The sequence below is a fragment of the Protopterus annectens genome, chromosome 6.part0, assembly GCF_019279795.1.
Source record: "Protopterus annectens isolate FY-2018-M chromosome 6.part0, PAN1.0, whole genome shotgun sequence".
NCBI lineage: Eukaryota > Metazoa > Chordata > Ceratodontiformes > Protopteridae > Protopterus > Protopterus annectens.
Genome location: NC_056737.1, coordinates 1,557,414,823 through 1,557,432,139, shown reverse-complemented (window position 1 = coordinate 1,557,432,139; position 17,317 = coordinate 1,557,414,823). Strand labels below are relative to the sequence as shown.

Genomic DNA, 17,317 nt, shown 5'->3' with positions numbered 1-17,317 from the left:
ACAGAAAAAAAGATCAGCGTACCTGTCATTGAAAGGTGGAAGACCATTTGCAAATCTGGGTGTCAGTGGGTTTCCATCATCATCATGATAAAATGCAAAAAGTCCAGCTGAAAAACCCTAAAAATGCGAAAATAAGATGTGTTAATTGCCCTAATGAAACAAGACTCTCTAATTAGTGAAAGTTGTGTAAAGCAAATTCTGAAAGATGGCTCCCTTCCTTTACTTCCTGCTGTGCGTGACATGCCATAAATTGAATTATGATCACTATTCCACAGAAAGTTATGGGAATAGACGCCACAGTAATATAAAAGTGATACAAAATACAAGGCAAAGAAAAATGAGAATGCATGATTACTTTTTTTTTTTTTTTTTTTTTTTTTACAGATGACAATTAATGGTATCCATACAGATTTTTGTACTGTTTGGTCTTGCTGTATAAAAAGCAAAACACTTTCATGTGACCACTTTGGAGCCAAGTAAAGCTCATCTATGTCTCTGTTGTGGAAGTTTCGAACAATTTAAGAAATTTCAATACTACTTCAAGCATGTCAGCTCACATAAAACTAGATGCTCTTCTTTTATTTATAGTTCCAGTACCAAAAGACCACGTCACTTGTGGGGACGGTGCAGTGTAAAATTCACGGAAAAGGCCAACATGATTCAGAAAAGGCACACAACTGCTGTGGAAGTAGTCTGCTGCCAAACACCAAGAAGGCAGACATACAGTGCATGTGCTATTCTACAAAGCTTGGGTACATATATCAGCTAATGTAATTCAAAGACAGCTACACTTTTTACCAAAGTGGTGCACTGAAACTGCAGTACATTACAGAGAGAGGGCTACAATAAAATAGATCACCGTCAGCCAATTAAGCAAAGTTAACAGTCCCAGAAAGAGTACAGTATTATTGCTATTTATGTGAATTAAAAACTCCACTAATATATTTCATGTATTACTAAGAAACTCAGACTGAGCTCACATACTGAAAGCAATAGTGTTTTTTAATTACACCAGAAAACTGAAAGAGAAAAACTGCAAACATCAACGTGTTATCAACAAACATTGAAGTGACCTCAAAGCCACAGGAAACAGCAAATGTAGATTCCTGATTTTTCTTTTTGCAGCCTTCATAATAAGCAAAAATTTATATCACAGTGGGGACAGACAAGAGAAGACTATTCCTTACATATTTAATGATATAGCTGTTACCACAAGTAAAATTAAAAATTCATAACACGTTTTAAATAAAGATTAGTAGATGTACATGTCTTAGCTTTATGACAACAGACTGTGAAGTACAAATAACTGACAAAGAGAGACACGCTCACAGCACAACTAAACAATTAGATAAATCACCCTGACCAGAACCCATTACAGAACTTATCCGAAATGGGAAGGAGACCTACTGTTTTGACATAAGGAAGAGTACAGGTTTTGTTAAAGGAAGAGCTTTGCCTTCTGAGTCTTGTGATATCCTCTGAAGAGGTTACAGCAGTTCTTTATAAAGTACTACATACATACAAATATTTCAAACACGGGCATTAATGCCCTTCTAGCTTGCCAATATACCAAAAACACTTGCTTCCATAATATGTGTCCAGACTGTTCTTAAAAATATCTAAACTGGTACTTGCTTTAATGTAATTTGGTAGTCTGTTCCATGCATCAGCTACTCCTGTCAGAAAACCAATTAGTACACTTCTCATTCCTACAGAATCTTCTACATAGATTGTCTGATGATTCTCTAGTACTTTTTGATGACCCCAAACATTCCCAGAGATGGTTGTCTCTAAACGCCCTAAATACCTGAATACAACCTCCTCTTAGATATCTGTATGAGATGTGAAGAGAGATGAAGGCTGCCAGCATAGCCAGATAGAATTGTGCAGATAATTCTATCATTTGTAAATATGAATGTTGAACTACAGACTTGTTTTCTTAATTGAAAGAAAATACTGTGAAATGTTAACTGCAAGCTTGTTTTCTTAAATGAAAGAATATGCTGTGAAATGTTGAACTTAAAACAATGTAGCAATATTGCCCTCTGCTGTAAAGAAAGCTAAGTCAAGCATTTCTTGTCTGTCCTTTGAAGTTAAAATTTGGAGTCGATGAGTCTGGAGTGAAGCATCCTGCCTATTGTTTTAACTTAGTTTACATATGTCTTTTATGGCTGTAGTTTCCTGCAGGAGCAAGATAACAGGAATGTAATATCTGCCAGCCTGGGAATCCCAGGAAAGTGTAAACAAATGATGTAATGGGAATCAGGACTGAAGACAGCAATTTAAACAGAGAGAATCAGAAGGCATTAAGCATTTTTGTCTTGACCATCCAAATCATCAGCACTCTGCCTGTTTTCTTATGTAAGCTATCTCAGACTTGTGTTTTGTTTTAGAAATAGCTAGAAATTACAAAGATTAGACTAAGTGTTTTTCTGTGATGTCAGAACTGAACTACTGAATTAAAGTATTTATCTGTGATCTCTGAACTCTTGACTAGCACTGTGTAGTAAAAAGTATTGTCTTGTGTTTTTATTATTTATTACTAAATATTTTAAAAACCTTTTTAACTGTGGCTGTTTTTTGTAGAGATGAGTTAAGCTCTACATTGCATATATATAAGGATCCTGTACCAAGTCACTCTAATAAGCCTTGGCTGTTTAGTTATACTACCAATTGAATAATAACACTGCACAGTAATAATTGGACACCCTTTAAGGGCATTTGAGTAGCTGATAATTATTAGTGGGTGGTGGCAGGGTACTACCGTATAGTCTGGGAAAAGGGGGCACAGCTGGAGAACCTGTGCCAGCCTTCCCCAGGAGTGTCTGTGTGGGTGTATAAACTCTTATCTCAAAGGGTGTGTGTGTGTGTGTGTGTGTCAGCTACTTGGGCAGGGACACGAAGTACTGGCTGGACAGAGAGTGTGCTGGAGGTTTTAGCTTGCCCACTAGCTGAGATCTGGACCCTATAGCTGTGCCAGTGGGGAGTCTTATTGGGGACCTGGAGAGCAAGGGAGCGACCAGCCCTGGACTGACTGTGATCTCTATGTGCTCTTAAGGGAAATTGCACTTTACTGTGTGTATTTGTTCTCCTTTCCTTCATATACGAGATGCCCTCTCTAGTGTTAGTGGTGAGGATTGAGGCTCCTTGATTGCTGGGCCAGGGCACGGGCATCACATATTAACTGGTGGCAGTGGTTGGGATATCAACAATATATTAATTGGTGGCAGTGGTTGGGATATCCTCACATATACAGCAGTGGGATATCCACACCACATATTAATTGGTTGGCAAATACTAATTGGCTTGTAGTGGTGTGGGGTTAGAGTGAATTCATCTAGCTTGTGTACAGTGTGCTTTGAAGGTGTTTTGTACTATAAATCAGCCACGCAGTGAATACTCAAGAGCTCAGATCACAATTGTTTTATTTCTTTTGTTAGCTTAGTTAGTCAGGGTGAGCAGGCAGCATATCAGCAGAGGAGTATGGAAAGCTGAAAAGGAGCCAGCTGGCGGAGATGTGCCAGGCTAGGGGACTGGTGCATGGAAACCTGACCAAGGCAGACCTGATTGCAGCCTTGGTTACAGATGCATCAGAAAACAGCAACCAGGAGGACAATCAGACTGGCAGTGGAGATATAATACTCTCAGAGAATTGACAGCTCAACCTTTTTGCAGTGGATGTAAAAATCCAGCTGGAGCTAAAGAGACTTGAGTTGGAGTCCAGGCATGTGGAAATAGAAGCAAATGAGAGACTGAGACATTTGCAGGCTGAGGAGAATGAGAAACTTATGTCTAGAAGCTAAGGAAAAAGAGAGGCAGAGGCAGCATGAGAAGGAGATGCTGACTCTTCGCCAGAGTCATGGAGGTAATGGGGAAGGGGAGTAACTGGACCCCAGAAGCACAAAAGGTCAGTAAATTTCTTCCGCAGTTTAAAGATGGGGATAATTTTGATAGTTTTATTCATATGTTTGAGAGGGTATGTAAACAGTATGAAGTTGACCAAGGGCTCTGGATACGGTTCCTGATCCCCTTACTCCATGGTAAAGCTGCAACTGTATTATCTAAAATGTCTGACATTGCATGTTTTGATTATACTGCTGTAAAAAATTGTCTATTAGAGTTTTTTAAGCTAAAACCTAAAACATATAGGAAAACGTTCCATGAGCATAGATGCAAGGCAGATAAAAGTGTGTATGAATATGTTGCTGAATTTAGCACTTGTTTTCATAGGTGGGTGAGTGGATGTCAGGTCACCACTTTTAAAGGGCTGGCAGACCTTTTGGTGAGGGAACAAGCCCTTAGCACTTTGCATGAAGACATGAGGATCTGGTTAGCTGATAGACAATGTGTTACTTCAGATGAGTTGGGGAAGAAGGGAGACCTATACCTGGCAAGCAGGGCAGCCCTGCACAGGAAGGGGACCCCCAGTACTGTCATGGGTCTAAAGGAACCCATGGTGGGCAGCACAGACTGCCACAACATAATCTGTCAGTAGCAGCGGAAGCCACTAGTCCAGGTATACGCCCAGGAGCTAGGGTTAAATGTTTTGAATGCAACCAGTGGGGCCATGTGGCATACAGATGTCCACAGAGGCAAGGTGGGGAACAAAAGGTGAGGGAGCCAAAACGTGGGAAAGACAAAATGCCAATAGTAGGTTGTCTTGAGACAGCAATGGTACCAAACTACCCTCCTGCAGCTGTCCTGATAGGGAAGTATTTGGATGAGGCAGTACCATGTGCTTATGCAGTTACATGCAGTCAGGCTAGGAGACAAGCATGTGGGTCTGTTAACCTGGGGGAGACCCAGACAGACTGCATACTTGCAGCCAGGGCGGGTGAGGTGGTTACTTCAGGGAGGGAGATAATCTGTAGCAGTGAGACTGAAGGTGAGCCACAGCTGCTTGGGGGTACTGATGGTCCCTTGGACAGAGTGACTGCAAAGGTAGAGGCGAGCAGTAATGCCCAGGCTGACAGTGAGCCACCACTGTCAGAGGATGCCAGACTTCCTGTGGAAGGGGAGCTAGGAAGGGTTACAAGGACAGAGTTGAGACAGGCTCAGCTCTCAGACCCTACATTGCAAGGCCTGAGGCAGGTAGCTAGGGAGGCACCTGATTCTCAAAAAAAGGGGGAATCTGTATAATGGGACAAAGGGTTACTTTACAGAGAGTGGACCCCTGAGGGAGGGCTAGAATGTGAGAGAGTACAGCAGTTGGTAGTGCCTAGAACCTACCATCTGGCACTTCTAGCCATAGCCCATGATATTCCCTCTGCAGGTCATATGGGCATAAAACATACACAGAGGGCGTATTATACAGAATCTCTATTGGCCTGGAATTTCCAGAGATGTAACAGGGTACTGCAGGACCTGTGAGCAGTGCCAAATGGTAGGCAAGGCAGGAGACAAGGTGGGAGCTCCTTTGATGCCTTTGTCTGTGATTGAGGAGCCATTTCAGAGGGTAGCTATGGATATTGTGGGTCCTCTGAGTACCCCAAGTTCCACAGGGAAAAAGTATATTCTAGTGGTAGTGGACTATGCTACACAATACCCTGAGGCAGTGACTTTGTCCTCCATTGAGGCAGAGGAGGTGGCAAATGCTTTGTTAGAAATTTTCAGCAGGGTAGGTTTCCCAAAAGAAATACTGACTGACAGAGGTGTCAATTTCATGTCAGACCTGCTGGTTTGTCTGTGGAAGTCCTGTGGGGCGAAGCACATGAAGACCACCCCCTACCATCCCCAGACTAATGGTCTTGTTGAGAGGTTAAACTCTACAGTCACGTCCATGCTACAGGCATTTGCAGATCAGTTTAAGAGGGAGTGGGACAAATATTTGCCTCATCTGTTGTTTGCTTACAGAGACATTCCCCAGGAATCCACAGGTTTTTCAACCTTTGAGTTGCTGTATGGGCATAGGGTGAGGGGACCTCTAGATTTAATTCAAGATGAGTGGGACGGTGAGTGCGAGTCTCACAAGGAGTCTGTTGTGGCATATGTCCTAAACCTCAGGACAAAGTTCAGGGAAATCATGGGCTTGTAAAACCAACAAAAAATAGGCAGGCAACAGTAATTCTTAAACTTTTATGGTTAGCGCTTTCGTCAAGTATTCTTACACTCAACTTCATCAGACACTAGTTAAAAGAATGGTAGCCATATTTAAAACCAGATTCATAGTCACATGTTCAGTCACCTCACATGACACCATGTCACCTGATACAATTCTCATTTCTATAACACATGTACCTAAATATTGTATAAACAGTGGTGTAAAAAAATGGATATACATTTTCCTATTGACTTAATAATCAAATTCATATGTACATGTACAAATAATACATAGATATACATGAAAAAGCCAGCTAAAACATCCAAAAAACAATATTTGTTATTGTGTACATAAAAATTGTTACATGTCACTAATCAACCTGAATAAATTTCAGTTGAATGTCATAAATGTATGTACTTGTGTATGGGGGGGGGGATTTGTGTGTATATAACAAACACAAAGAGTGCCCCAAATTATATGTCTATTCATCTGAGTATTAGCCTTGTGTTAACGTTTTAAACTCCTCAGTTTCAAGACACATGCCAAAGAGCATATGTCGTTCAGCCCTGGTGTCACATAGGCCCTAGTTCTAAGCTGCCAAATCAGCTCCTTCTCCTCAAGTTTTAAGCCTAATGGACCACCCCTGATGTCAAATTCAATTTGGTCAATCACCCTGAATGTGAAGGAATGACCATGGTTTTCTACCACATGTTTTGCGAGAGCGTTATCTGTTTTGGCTTTCCTAATGTGGTAAATATGCTCGTACACTCTTTCCCTTAGTTTACGCTCAGCCTTGCAGATGTAAAAACGTGTACAAGACTGGCAGGAAGCAAGGTAAACAACCATAGTGGAATTGCAATTAAATCTTCCCTTATAAGCGAATTATTCATCCAGGATGTTAAATCGGTTACCTGATTGCATAAACCTGCAATAAGAGCAGGCTTTGCATTTATACATACCTGGAATACGTATCATCTTTGGGGGTGGCAGTTCCAAGAGGTTTTTCAAATTAATCACCCTCCTGTAAACTACATTTGGTGCAGGTCCAAATTTAATAAATTCTTTGTCTATTTGGAAAATATTCCAATTCTTTTGCAAAATCTGTCTAATGTTTTCACCATCTGAACTAAATGTAGTAATGAAGGCGTACCTATAATCGACCCTTAGGTTACTTTCACTTCCAATAGGTACCCTTATCATGAATACTCATCCCCTGATTGCTGTTGTCTAAAATGGCCATTTGTCCTTTTATTTTGAACTTCCTCAAATAGGTTGCTCAACATGTCTACAGGGTATCCTCTGCTTGTGAACATTTGCAATAACAATCTACACTCCTCCTCAAATACAGTGGCAGTAGTACACATTCTTGCTGCCCTGACCAGTTGTCCCTTTGCTACGAACCTTTTTTGATGTTGTGGGTGGGCACTACTGTAATGGAGGAAGGAGTTACAATAAGTGTCATTCTGATGTATTTTGGCTAAATACTGTTTGTTGGCATTATCCTTCCTTAATTCTACATCAAGAAAAGCTATTCTTTTAGTATGAAATATGTGGGTGAATACCAGAAAATCCGTCTTGTTGTTGCAGTATATAATAAATTCCTTAAATATACTTTCTTCTCCCTTAAAGATCAAAAAAATATCGTCCAAAAATCTGGTATAGTAATGAATCTCACCCTTAAATCTATTTATGGTGTTATGCACAAATTGGTCCTGCCAAAAGGCCATTATTAAGTTAGCAAAACCGCCCCCTACTGGGGACCCCATTTCCACCCCACTGTTCTGTAAATAAAACTGGTCGTTGAACAAAAAGAAATTGGACAAAATTATGTCCAACGGTTCTGTTATTAGGCCGATTTCAGATGCAGGTGCCCCTCTTTTTACTAATAATAACTCGAGCCATTCAATACCCACATCACGTGGGATGACGGTGTACAAACCTTTGACGTCAGTTGTGGCAAAGTTAAAATCAGGGTGAAAGACCTGGTTTGTTTATTGCTTCCAAAAAAGATCAGGAATCCTTGCAAATAAAGGGTTCCCTTGATACATATTTTTTCAACAAACTGTCCACAAATTTTGCAACAAACTGTCCACAAATTTTGCCAATGGGTATGTCATTGAATCCCTTCCATCCACATTTGGGTGCATGGGAGGGTCCATCAAGCATTTGTGGATTTTCAGAATCCCGAAAATCACAGGGGTTTTAGGGGAAACCATAGTTAAGTAATTTACCAAATTTAGATCAATCCTATTCTCCATGATCAAGTCGTTAACACCTTAATACAGTTGTATGCTTGGTTTACCTCGTTTAGAGAAACCTGCGTATATGTAGCCAAATTAAGCATATTTTCCATTCCCTGTATGTAGTTTGTACGATCAAACAACACCAAACCACCACCCTTGTCAGCCTTAACAATTCTTACATCAGCATTCCTCAAGGTGTCTATCAAAACCCATTCATCCCTTGACATGTTAAAGGTTTCACTCCCTGGATTATTCACATTGTTGAACCTATTCCTTTTGGTAGCTGATAAACACCTAAGGTCAATGTCACACATCCTTTCAAATATATCCAACAATGGATGTAAGGGTGGACTGTATTTTAAGCTCTGCATTTACACTCAACTCATTATTGAACAACAGGTTTAAATTGAGTTTCCTTAAGTACAATTTTAAGTCAATCAAAAAACCACAAATGTCCATTCTTTTAGTTGGTACAAATGTCACGCCTTTAGAAAGGACATTTAACTAATTCCGGTTGAATGGTATATTCAGAGTAGTTGAAAATCTTAAAGTCACCTCCAGAGTTAACTATTACATTTGGTAAACGTACCAACTCAGGCGGTCCTAAGGTGGGTTGCAAATTACAGTTGGAAACAGGATTTTGAAAATTAGTATTTGCTTCCAACACCATATTAGATGTTATTCTTTTGTGGCCTCGACTCTTGTTGTTGGTCTTCCACCCATTGTGTCCACTGTTCTGGGTTGCCCAATCTTGCTTCTGTCCCTGGTGAAAATTTGGATAATAAGCTGCTGACCTTGCATTCGTGTTTGCCTGGGAGTGAGCAGCTTCGGTTCAATTTTGAAGCCGTTCGCTTCTTCTTACTTCCTGGGTATCCTGTAGGGTTATTCCTCCACTTCCCACACTTGTACCAACCAAGTCCTGTTGGTCTAAGCAAGAGAAGCGGTTGTTTTCTCCTATATTGGACGGTTCGTTGTCACTGTTAGCCCGGGTGTTCGGAAAATTGTTGTTCACTTCCGCTCGAGCGTTCCATTGCTGTGAGGGGGGGAAGCTCCGGATAAGCCATCCCTCTTTTGTAGTCATCCTCATCTCACTTCAATTTTTTGATTTTAAAAGATTTTAGTTTCTCCATTTGCTTGTCAATACTAGCAAAAACTCGCTGGTAATCCAACTGGTACCGGGGGAAATCAAGGTCCGTCCTGGTAGCATTACCCACATCCTTGATCTCCTGCACTAGGGTGTCCGCCGTGAACTGGTAGTGCTTAACCAGCACCTCCAGAAATTCTAGCCCTTGTTGATCAAACAGTTTCAAGAGCTCAACATGGAAGGCGGAATTGGAAATCAGCCCTGTCGGATAACTCCAGGTATGAAGCCCTTTCGGCACCTGGCGCCGCTTGATGCATTCCTTAAAATAGGAGATTTCGAGTTGTAACTTCTTTAGCTTGAAAGACTTATAATCCAAAATCTTGAGGTTGTCCACAATGCTGATGTTATTGTTGGAAAAGCTGGCACTAACATCAGCTTAGTTAACCTCATTCTGCAAACCCAATACCTGGTTGCAGCCAGTCATCAAGTATTAAAGATGTTGAATTAGTAAGAGTAATCGCATTTGGATTCCCAATATTCCCTCGAGGTGACATTGAAACTGTTGAACTGGCTGGTGGGGTCAAACCAGCCCGGTTCAAAGTGTTACACTGTACTGTAACTTGCTCCCAGTTATTAGGAAGCCGTTCCCTGTTCACAAGGTCAGTCAAATCATCCACTTTTTTTAGTTAGGTTGTTGATAAAAACCATTAACCGACTTATTTCAGATCCTCCAGCCCCCAGGTCATTCGCCCTTCCCAAGGGGGACGATGAACCACTGGGAATTGTTAAAGACTCACCAGTTGCCATACCCAAAAAGAAACCAGCGTAGAATCTAACTGCAAACAAACTACTAAAAACAACAAAAAATAGGCAGGCAACAGTAATTTTTAAACTTTTATGGTTAGCGCTTTCATATTCTTACACTCATCTTCATCAGACACTAGTTAAAAGAATGGTAGCCATATTTAAAACCAGATTCATAGTCACATGTTCAGTCACCTCACATGACACCATGTCACCTGATACAATTTTCATTTGTATAACACATGTACCTAAAAATTGTATAAACAATTGTGTAAAAAAATGTATATACACCTTCCTGTTGACTTAATAATCAAATTCATATGTACATATACAAATAATACATAAATATACATGAAAAAGTCAGCTAAATAGTACAGTTGTGTACACTTACCATAAATGTAGATGTTCAAGTGTATTCACTGTTGCAGTCATTACATTTGGGTAATCTGCTGGCAGATTGCCCTCAGTCGGCCTGAATAACAAAGTCTTGGGTCCTGCGTCAGTTGCTGTCCCTTCTTCCATGATGTCAGGTCATCAGGGGTATAAAACATGCAGCCGACGCCATTTTCATCAGTTTTTCTTGCCCCAGATGTCAGGTGCCCCTCAAATGGGGAGCAAAAAAAAAAAAAATATATATATATATATATATATATATATATGCATGTAATTTAGAACACAATAATGTATACCTCCAAATAAAAGCAAATACAACAAAAAAGCTTTTGAGCATAGTAACAGAAAGTAGAGGTATAAAAAGAGAAAAGCTGGGGGCTGGCGGGTGGGTAACTAGGACTGAAACAGTGAATACACTCGAACATCTACATTTATGATAAGTGTACACAACTGTACTATGTTCTTCGTGTTTCACTATTGCAGTCATTACATTTGGGTAGAATCCCAAAGCTATGGCTGGGAGGATGGAATTATACAGCATTAGGAGCAGCTATAAGGCCTTGCAGGACAGCAGTGGCAAAGCCTGCTCTGGATTTAGAGAAGAGAGGTAAATGGTAATGCTTGGTGAAAGTATGAACTGAGCTCCAGGTAGCAGCTTCTAGAAGGTCTCTGGTAGGAACCCCTCTGAGAAAGGCTGCAGAAGTAGATGCAGCCCTGGTGGAATGGGATCTGATCACCTTGGGGACAGGTTTACCATGATGCATGTAGCAGAAACAAATACAATGGCTTATCCATTTTGAAATTGTCTGCTTTGAGATAGCCTTTCCCTCTGCCCCTGCAGCAAATGCCACCAGTAGTTGCTCAGATTTTCTTAGAGATTTTGTCCTGTTCAAGTAGAATCTAAGTTGTCTGTGTACATCCAATGAATGTAGAATCCGCTCCCCCTTGTTCTGTGGATTTGGGAAAAAAGTTGGCAGATGAATGGTCTGATTAAGAGCCACACTGGATACCACTTTAGGCATAAAGGATGGATTGGTCCTGAGTGCTACCCTGTCCGGGTAGAAAATAATAAAAGGCTCCACTGCCAAGAGAGCCTGTAGTTCTGAGATCCTTCTAGCTGAAGTGACTGCTAAAAGAAAAGCTGTCTTCCAAGAGAGAAATGTTATGTCCGCAGTAGCAGCCAGCTCAAAAGGAGGCAGGGTGAGTTTTTCCAACACAAAGTTGAGGTCTCATGCAAGGTCTTAAGTTTTTGGCCCCTCTGAGATACTGCTTTAGCAGGGGATAAGAAAAGAGGGGAGGCCCTGTGTTGTAATGAGCTGAAATGGCAGAGGCATGGATTTTTATGGAGGAGAAAGTTAGGCCCTTGTGAAGCATCTCAGTTAAATATTGCAGAATCTGAGGAATATTGGGCATTTATGTACTTACTCCTTGTGTCTGATTCCAGGCACAGAATATTTTCCACTTATCAGCACAAGATTTTCTAGTGCTAGGCCTTCTAGCCTCCAAAATGACATTCATCACAGGTTTGCTGAGAGATGTAACTGGTGAAATTAGTTGATTAGCCATGCTGCAAGATTCAGAGTTTGGAGCTGAGTATGTAGAATTTGAAAGTTCTGCTGAGACAGTAGATAAGTTGTTTGAGGCAGGTACCATGGAGGAAGGTGTGAAATATTGCGTAGGAGCAGGTACCAGTGTTGGCGAGGCCAGTCTGGATCAATCAGAATCATTTTTGTTTTTTCCTGTCTGACTTTTAGTAATACCTTGGAGAGCAGAGGCAGAGGGGGAAAAGCATAGACTGATAAGTTTTTCCAGCTGAAGGTCACAGCATCCACTTTCCAAGTTTTTTTGTGATGGATTCTTGTGCAGAATTTGTCCAACTGATAACTTTGGGGTGAGGCAAAAAGATCTATGTCTGGGCTCCCCCATTTGCGAGTCAACATGCTAAAGATTTGTGGATCCAGTTTCCATTCATGTGGGTCCGTAATATTTCTGCTTAGTTTGTCTGCCAGAGTATTTTGCTTTCCTGGCAGGAATTGAGCTTGTAGATGTATTTGGGAAGACAATGCTGTGTTCCACAAGGCAATGGTTAGTGTGCAAAGGGGGTAGGAATGGGTACCCCCCCTGCTTTTTATGTACCACATGACTGTGGTGTTGTCCGTCCTTATCAGTAGTTGTCCTGGATGAAGAAAGTCCTTGAAAGCTGTCAGAGCATTCTGTACAGCTAGCATCTCTTTCTGGTTGATATGCAGGTGCATTTGATTTGGGCTCCATTCGCCCTGAATGCAGCTCCCTGCTAGATGCACCCCCCCCCAAGCATAGTCTGATGGGTCTGTAGTCAAGGTTTGGGTGGCAGGGGGTGGAATGAATCACAGTCCCTTGTTTTGGTGACAGGCCTCTGCCCACCATAGGAACTCTTGCTGCAGGCAAGGAATGATAGGAATCATTGTTTCCAGGCTGTGATAATGTTGACTCCATAAGCTTTTTAGGTACCATTGAAGTTTCCTCATATGCAGTCTTGCATATGGAATTAGAAGAATGCAGGAGGCCATGAACCCCAAGGCCTGCAAAATTTGTCTTGCAGATAACTGGGGTTTGTGGCCACTTGTTTGAAGTAAGTCATCAATTGGATTTGCTTCTCTGGATTGAGGAAAGCCATCTGGGCAGTTGTATTCAAGCTTGCACCCAGGAATGTAATCTGTTGACAGGGTACCAGTTGTGATTTCTTTTCATTTATGGTGTACACCAGACAAGTTAGAACCCTTTTTACAAACGCCAGATGATTTAGAAGTATGCCCTGGTTTTCTGCCTGAATTAGACAATCGTCCATGTATGGATATATTTGAATATTTCTTTGTCTGCAAAATGCAATAACTGGAGCCAGGCACTTTGTGAATACCTTGGGCGCAGTAGACAAGCCAAAGGGCAGTGCAGAGAACTGATAATGCAAGTAGCCTACCTTGAAGCGTAGATATCTTCTGCAAGATTCCCTGATTGGGATGTGCAGGTATGCTTCTTTTAAATCCTGAGTTGCCAACCAGGCGTCTTTGCCTAGCAAAGGAAGTAACTGGTGAAGAGTCAACATCTTGAATTTTGGAATGTCCAGAAAGGTGTTTAGAGTAGACAGGTCCAGGATTGGATGCCATGATTTGTCTTTTCTGGGTACCAGAAAAAGCCTGAAGTAGAAACCTTGTCCCTTTTCCTCTTCTGGTACCAGTTGAATAGCCCCATGCTTAAGAGGGAAAGTACTTGTTTTTGAGCCTCTGCCCACTGATTTGGGGGTGGGTCTGGCCACCCATTTGGTGTTGGTAACGTGTGGAAATGAAATCTGTATCCCTGGGACACTATATTTAAAACCCATTTGTCCTGGGTTATGAGTTGCCAGTTCTTTGCATGAAGAGCAATCTTTCCCCCCAAAGGGGCGGTCAAAGGATAAGTGCTTGGTACTAGTAAAAGGAAGTCATTGAGACAGTTTACCATGGGGGGGGGTGTCCTGTTATTTCCAGATTTGGAAGAGGAGGCCCCCACTGCTTGGTTCTTAGAGTCCCCTGGGACGGAAACCTGGGGTTTTTGCTGTGCCTGGGTTTGACCTGAGAAGACCTGGAAGGGACCGGAAAGGACCAATTCTTAGTAGGCCAGTGCCTACTAAATCTAGGAGGTTGCACTTGTAAAAAAATCTTTAACAGTTTGCATAGATTTGGCTTTATCTTCCATCTTTTTAAGAACGTCTTCAGCCTTGCTGCCAAACAGGCGGTCCTGATTTAAAGGAGCATCCAACAATTTAGCTTTAATATGATCAGGCAAAGATTGTTCCTTAAGCCAAGCATGCCTTCTAAGCACAGACCCAGTAACAGCAGCCCTGAAAGAGGCCTCTAAAGAATCAAAACCACATTGCAAAGTATGTTTTCCAACTTGTTCAGCAAAATACATTAAGTCCTGTAAATCTTTATTTTCCACACAGTCAGGAATCAACATCATTTTCTGTTTAAGCAGTCCAATAACATGTTGCTGATATTTTAACATATGAAATTGGCAGTTTAAAGCTCTGATTGCCAAGGTTGCAGAAGTATAAACCTTTTTACCCCATCTATCCAGCGCCCTGGAGTCTCTATCAGAAGGGGTAGGATTTTTAGCAGTAGTAGCCTTAATGCCCTTGGGCCCCTGAGAGATAGTCTCTGGATCTGCAGCAGGATTTTTGAAAAGAAACTTGTGGGACTCAGGAACCCTGTAGTACCTGTCAGGTTTACTAGGAGCAGGATGCAGGGAATCAGGGGCCACACTGGATTCTGAGAAAACATCAACAAGTATTTCTAGTACAGGAGGTATAGCCAAAGGCCTATATTGAGGTAGAAGAAGAAAATCCCTAAGCCTCTTTTCTGAATCACAACGTCAAATAGTGCACTGATTAAATAAAGCACAAAACCGACAGTAAGGTACGTCGTGGTCAGGGCCTAGGCAAGGACTACAGTAAGAATGAAAATCTTTATTTGCTTTCCACAAGTAATTCAATTATTAACTTTTACTGACATCGGTAAGGAGCAAGAAAAGTTTCCCCAACAGGGTACTTAGCTTTAACTTGAAGACTTCAGAGCTGAAACTCGAAAATGAAAATTTCAGGAGTTGGCCGACCAGCACTTGCAAACTGCTTCTGTTTCAGGCACCGCACGGCAAGAAAGACTGATGTAATGGCATCGGCTGCATGTTTTATACCCCTGACGACCTGACGTCATGGAAGAAGGGACAGCAACCGATGCAGGACCCAAGACTTTGTTAATCAGGCCGACTGAGGGCAACCTGTCAGCAGATTACCCAAATGTAATGACTGCAACAGTGAAAAACGAAGAACATTATTCCTTCCTTCATCCATAAATTTTTAGTAACTATAACATAATCTGCATATGTCATTAAAACTGGAATATTTACACTTGATTGCACTATCAAAATTCTTATTCTATTATTACTATATGCTGTCATATACACTTTTAACTTTACCACTAAAATTGTATGCGTCTATTAATTACCATGATGTCTTAATGTTCTAGTAAATTAAATGCTTTATCATGTAGTATAATTTTTGCATGATTTCTCTTATTTATAATATAGTACAGTTTTGTACCTACCATAAATGTAGATGTTCCAGTGCTCATACAGCTGCAGTCATAACAGATGGGTCCTGCCGTCAGGCGGGTCCTCGGTCGGCCGAATTCCAAAGTCTAGGTCCGGCGTCGGTAGTCGGCGCTTCTTCCCTGACGTCAGTGCGGCAGGGGTATAAAAGAGCCAGCTGACGCCATCTTCTTCAGTTTTTCTTGCCCCAGATGTCAGGTGCCCCCAGAAGGAAGGCAAAATATAAACTTATGTAATCATGCAATATAGAATAATCAACAAACAGTAGTTGCAAGCAAATACACCATAAAAGAACACCCCAAATAGGTTGTATGAGAAGGTGTTTATCATAAGGCCTGTCCTAAGAGGGGATGGAGGGGGGGAAACCTGGACTGCAGCTGTATGAGCACTCGAACATCTACATTTATGGTAGGTACAAAACTGTACTATGTTCATCGTGCATACAGCTGCAGTCATAACAGATGGGAAGAATCCCAAAGCTAAGTAGTAGGGGTGGCAGGCACTAAGAGGAACTAGGAGGAGCAAGGATGCCCTGCAAGACAGCTGTGGCAAATCCCGCTCTAGATTTAGAGTAAAGTGGAAGGTGATAGTGTCTGGAAAAGGTGTGCACTGAACTCCAAGTGGCTGCTTCCAAACTGTCCTTGGTAGGAACCCCCCTGAGGAAAGCTGCAGAGGTAGCTGTGGCCCTTGTGGAGTGGGATCTGATACTCGAAGGCACAGCTTTTCCATGAAATGAGTAACAAAAGCGTATGCAGTGGGCTATCCATTTTGAGATTGTCTGTTTGGAGATAGCCTTTCCTTGAGCACCTGTAGCATAGGACACAAAGAGTTGCTCGGATTCCCTGAATGGCTTTGTCCTGTCCAAATAATAACGAAGCTGTCTGTGAATGTCCAAGGAATGCAGTAGTCTTTCCCCTTTGTTTTGTGGGTTAGGATAAAAGGTAGGTAAGTGGATAGTCTGATTCAAGGCTACACTGGATACTACCTTTGGCATAAAGGTAGGGTTGGTTCGTAAGGAAACTCTGTCCTGATGGAAAATGATGAAAGGTTGCACAGCCATGAGGGCCTGTAGTTCCAAAACCCTGCGTGCTGAGGTGATAGCCAGAAGGAAGGCTGTTTTCCATGACAAGTATTGTAGTTCTGTTGAAGAAGCTGGCTCAAATGGAGGAAGGGTCAGCTTTTCCAATATGAAGTTGAGGTCCCAAGCAGGGACTGGTGGTTTCCTTGGGGGTCTTATATTCTTTGCCCCTCTGAGGAACTGCCTTAAGAGAGGATGAGAGAATAAAGGAGGATCTGTGTTGTATTGTGCAGAAATGGCTGAAGCGTGGATTTTGATGGAGGAGAAGGAAAGTCAACTGTTTTACCTCTCAGCTAGGTACTGTAAAATTTGAGGAAAATTTATTACCCAAGGATTCTGGCCCTTTTTCTGATTCCAGGCACAAAATCATTTCCATTTGGCGGAGTAGGCTTTTCTAGTAGAAGGTCTTCTGGCCTCCAAGATGACATCCTGCACCTCCTTGGAGAGGAGGGTCTGTTGTGAAATCAAGGGATTCTCCATGCAGCTAGATTGAGGGTTTTGAGCTGGCTGTGAAGAGTTTTGAAGTTGTGCTGGGACAACAGAAGAGGCACTAG

General features: G+C 41.8%; 1 protein-coding gene across 1 annotated transcript in view; it reads right to left on the bottom strand.

Moving 5' to 3' along the window:
* LMLN (leishmanolysin like peptidase) overlaps positions 1 to 17,317 on the bottom strand; it is a 2,253,233-nt gene that overhangs the window by 1,663,017 nt on the left and 572,899 nt on the right. The window contains exon 6 of the mRNA XM_044073684.1: positions 23 to 117. Coding sequence (XP_043929619.1) covers positions 23 to 117 — 95 coding nt within the window. The remainder of the gene's footprint in view (positions 1 to 22; positions 118 to 17,317) is intronic.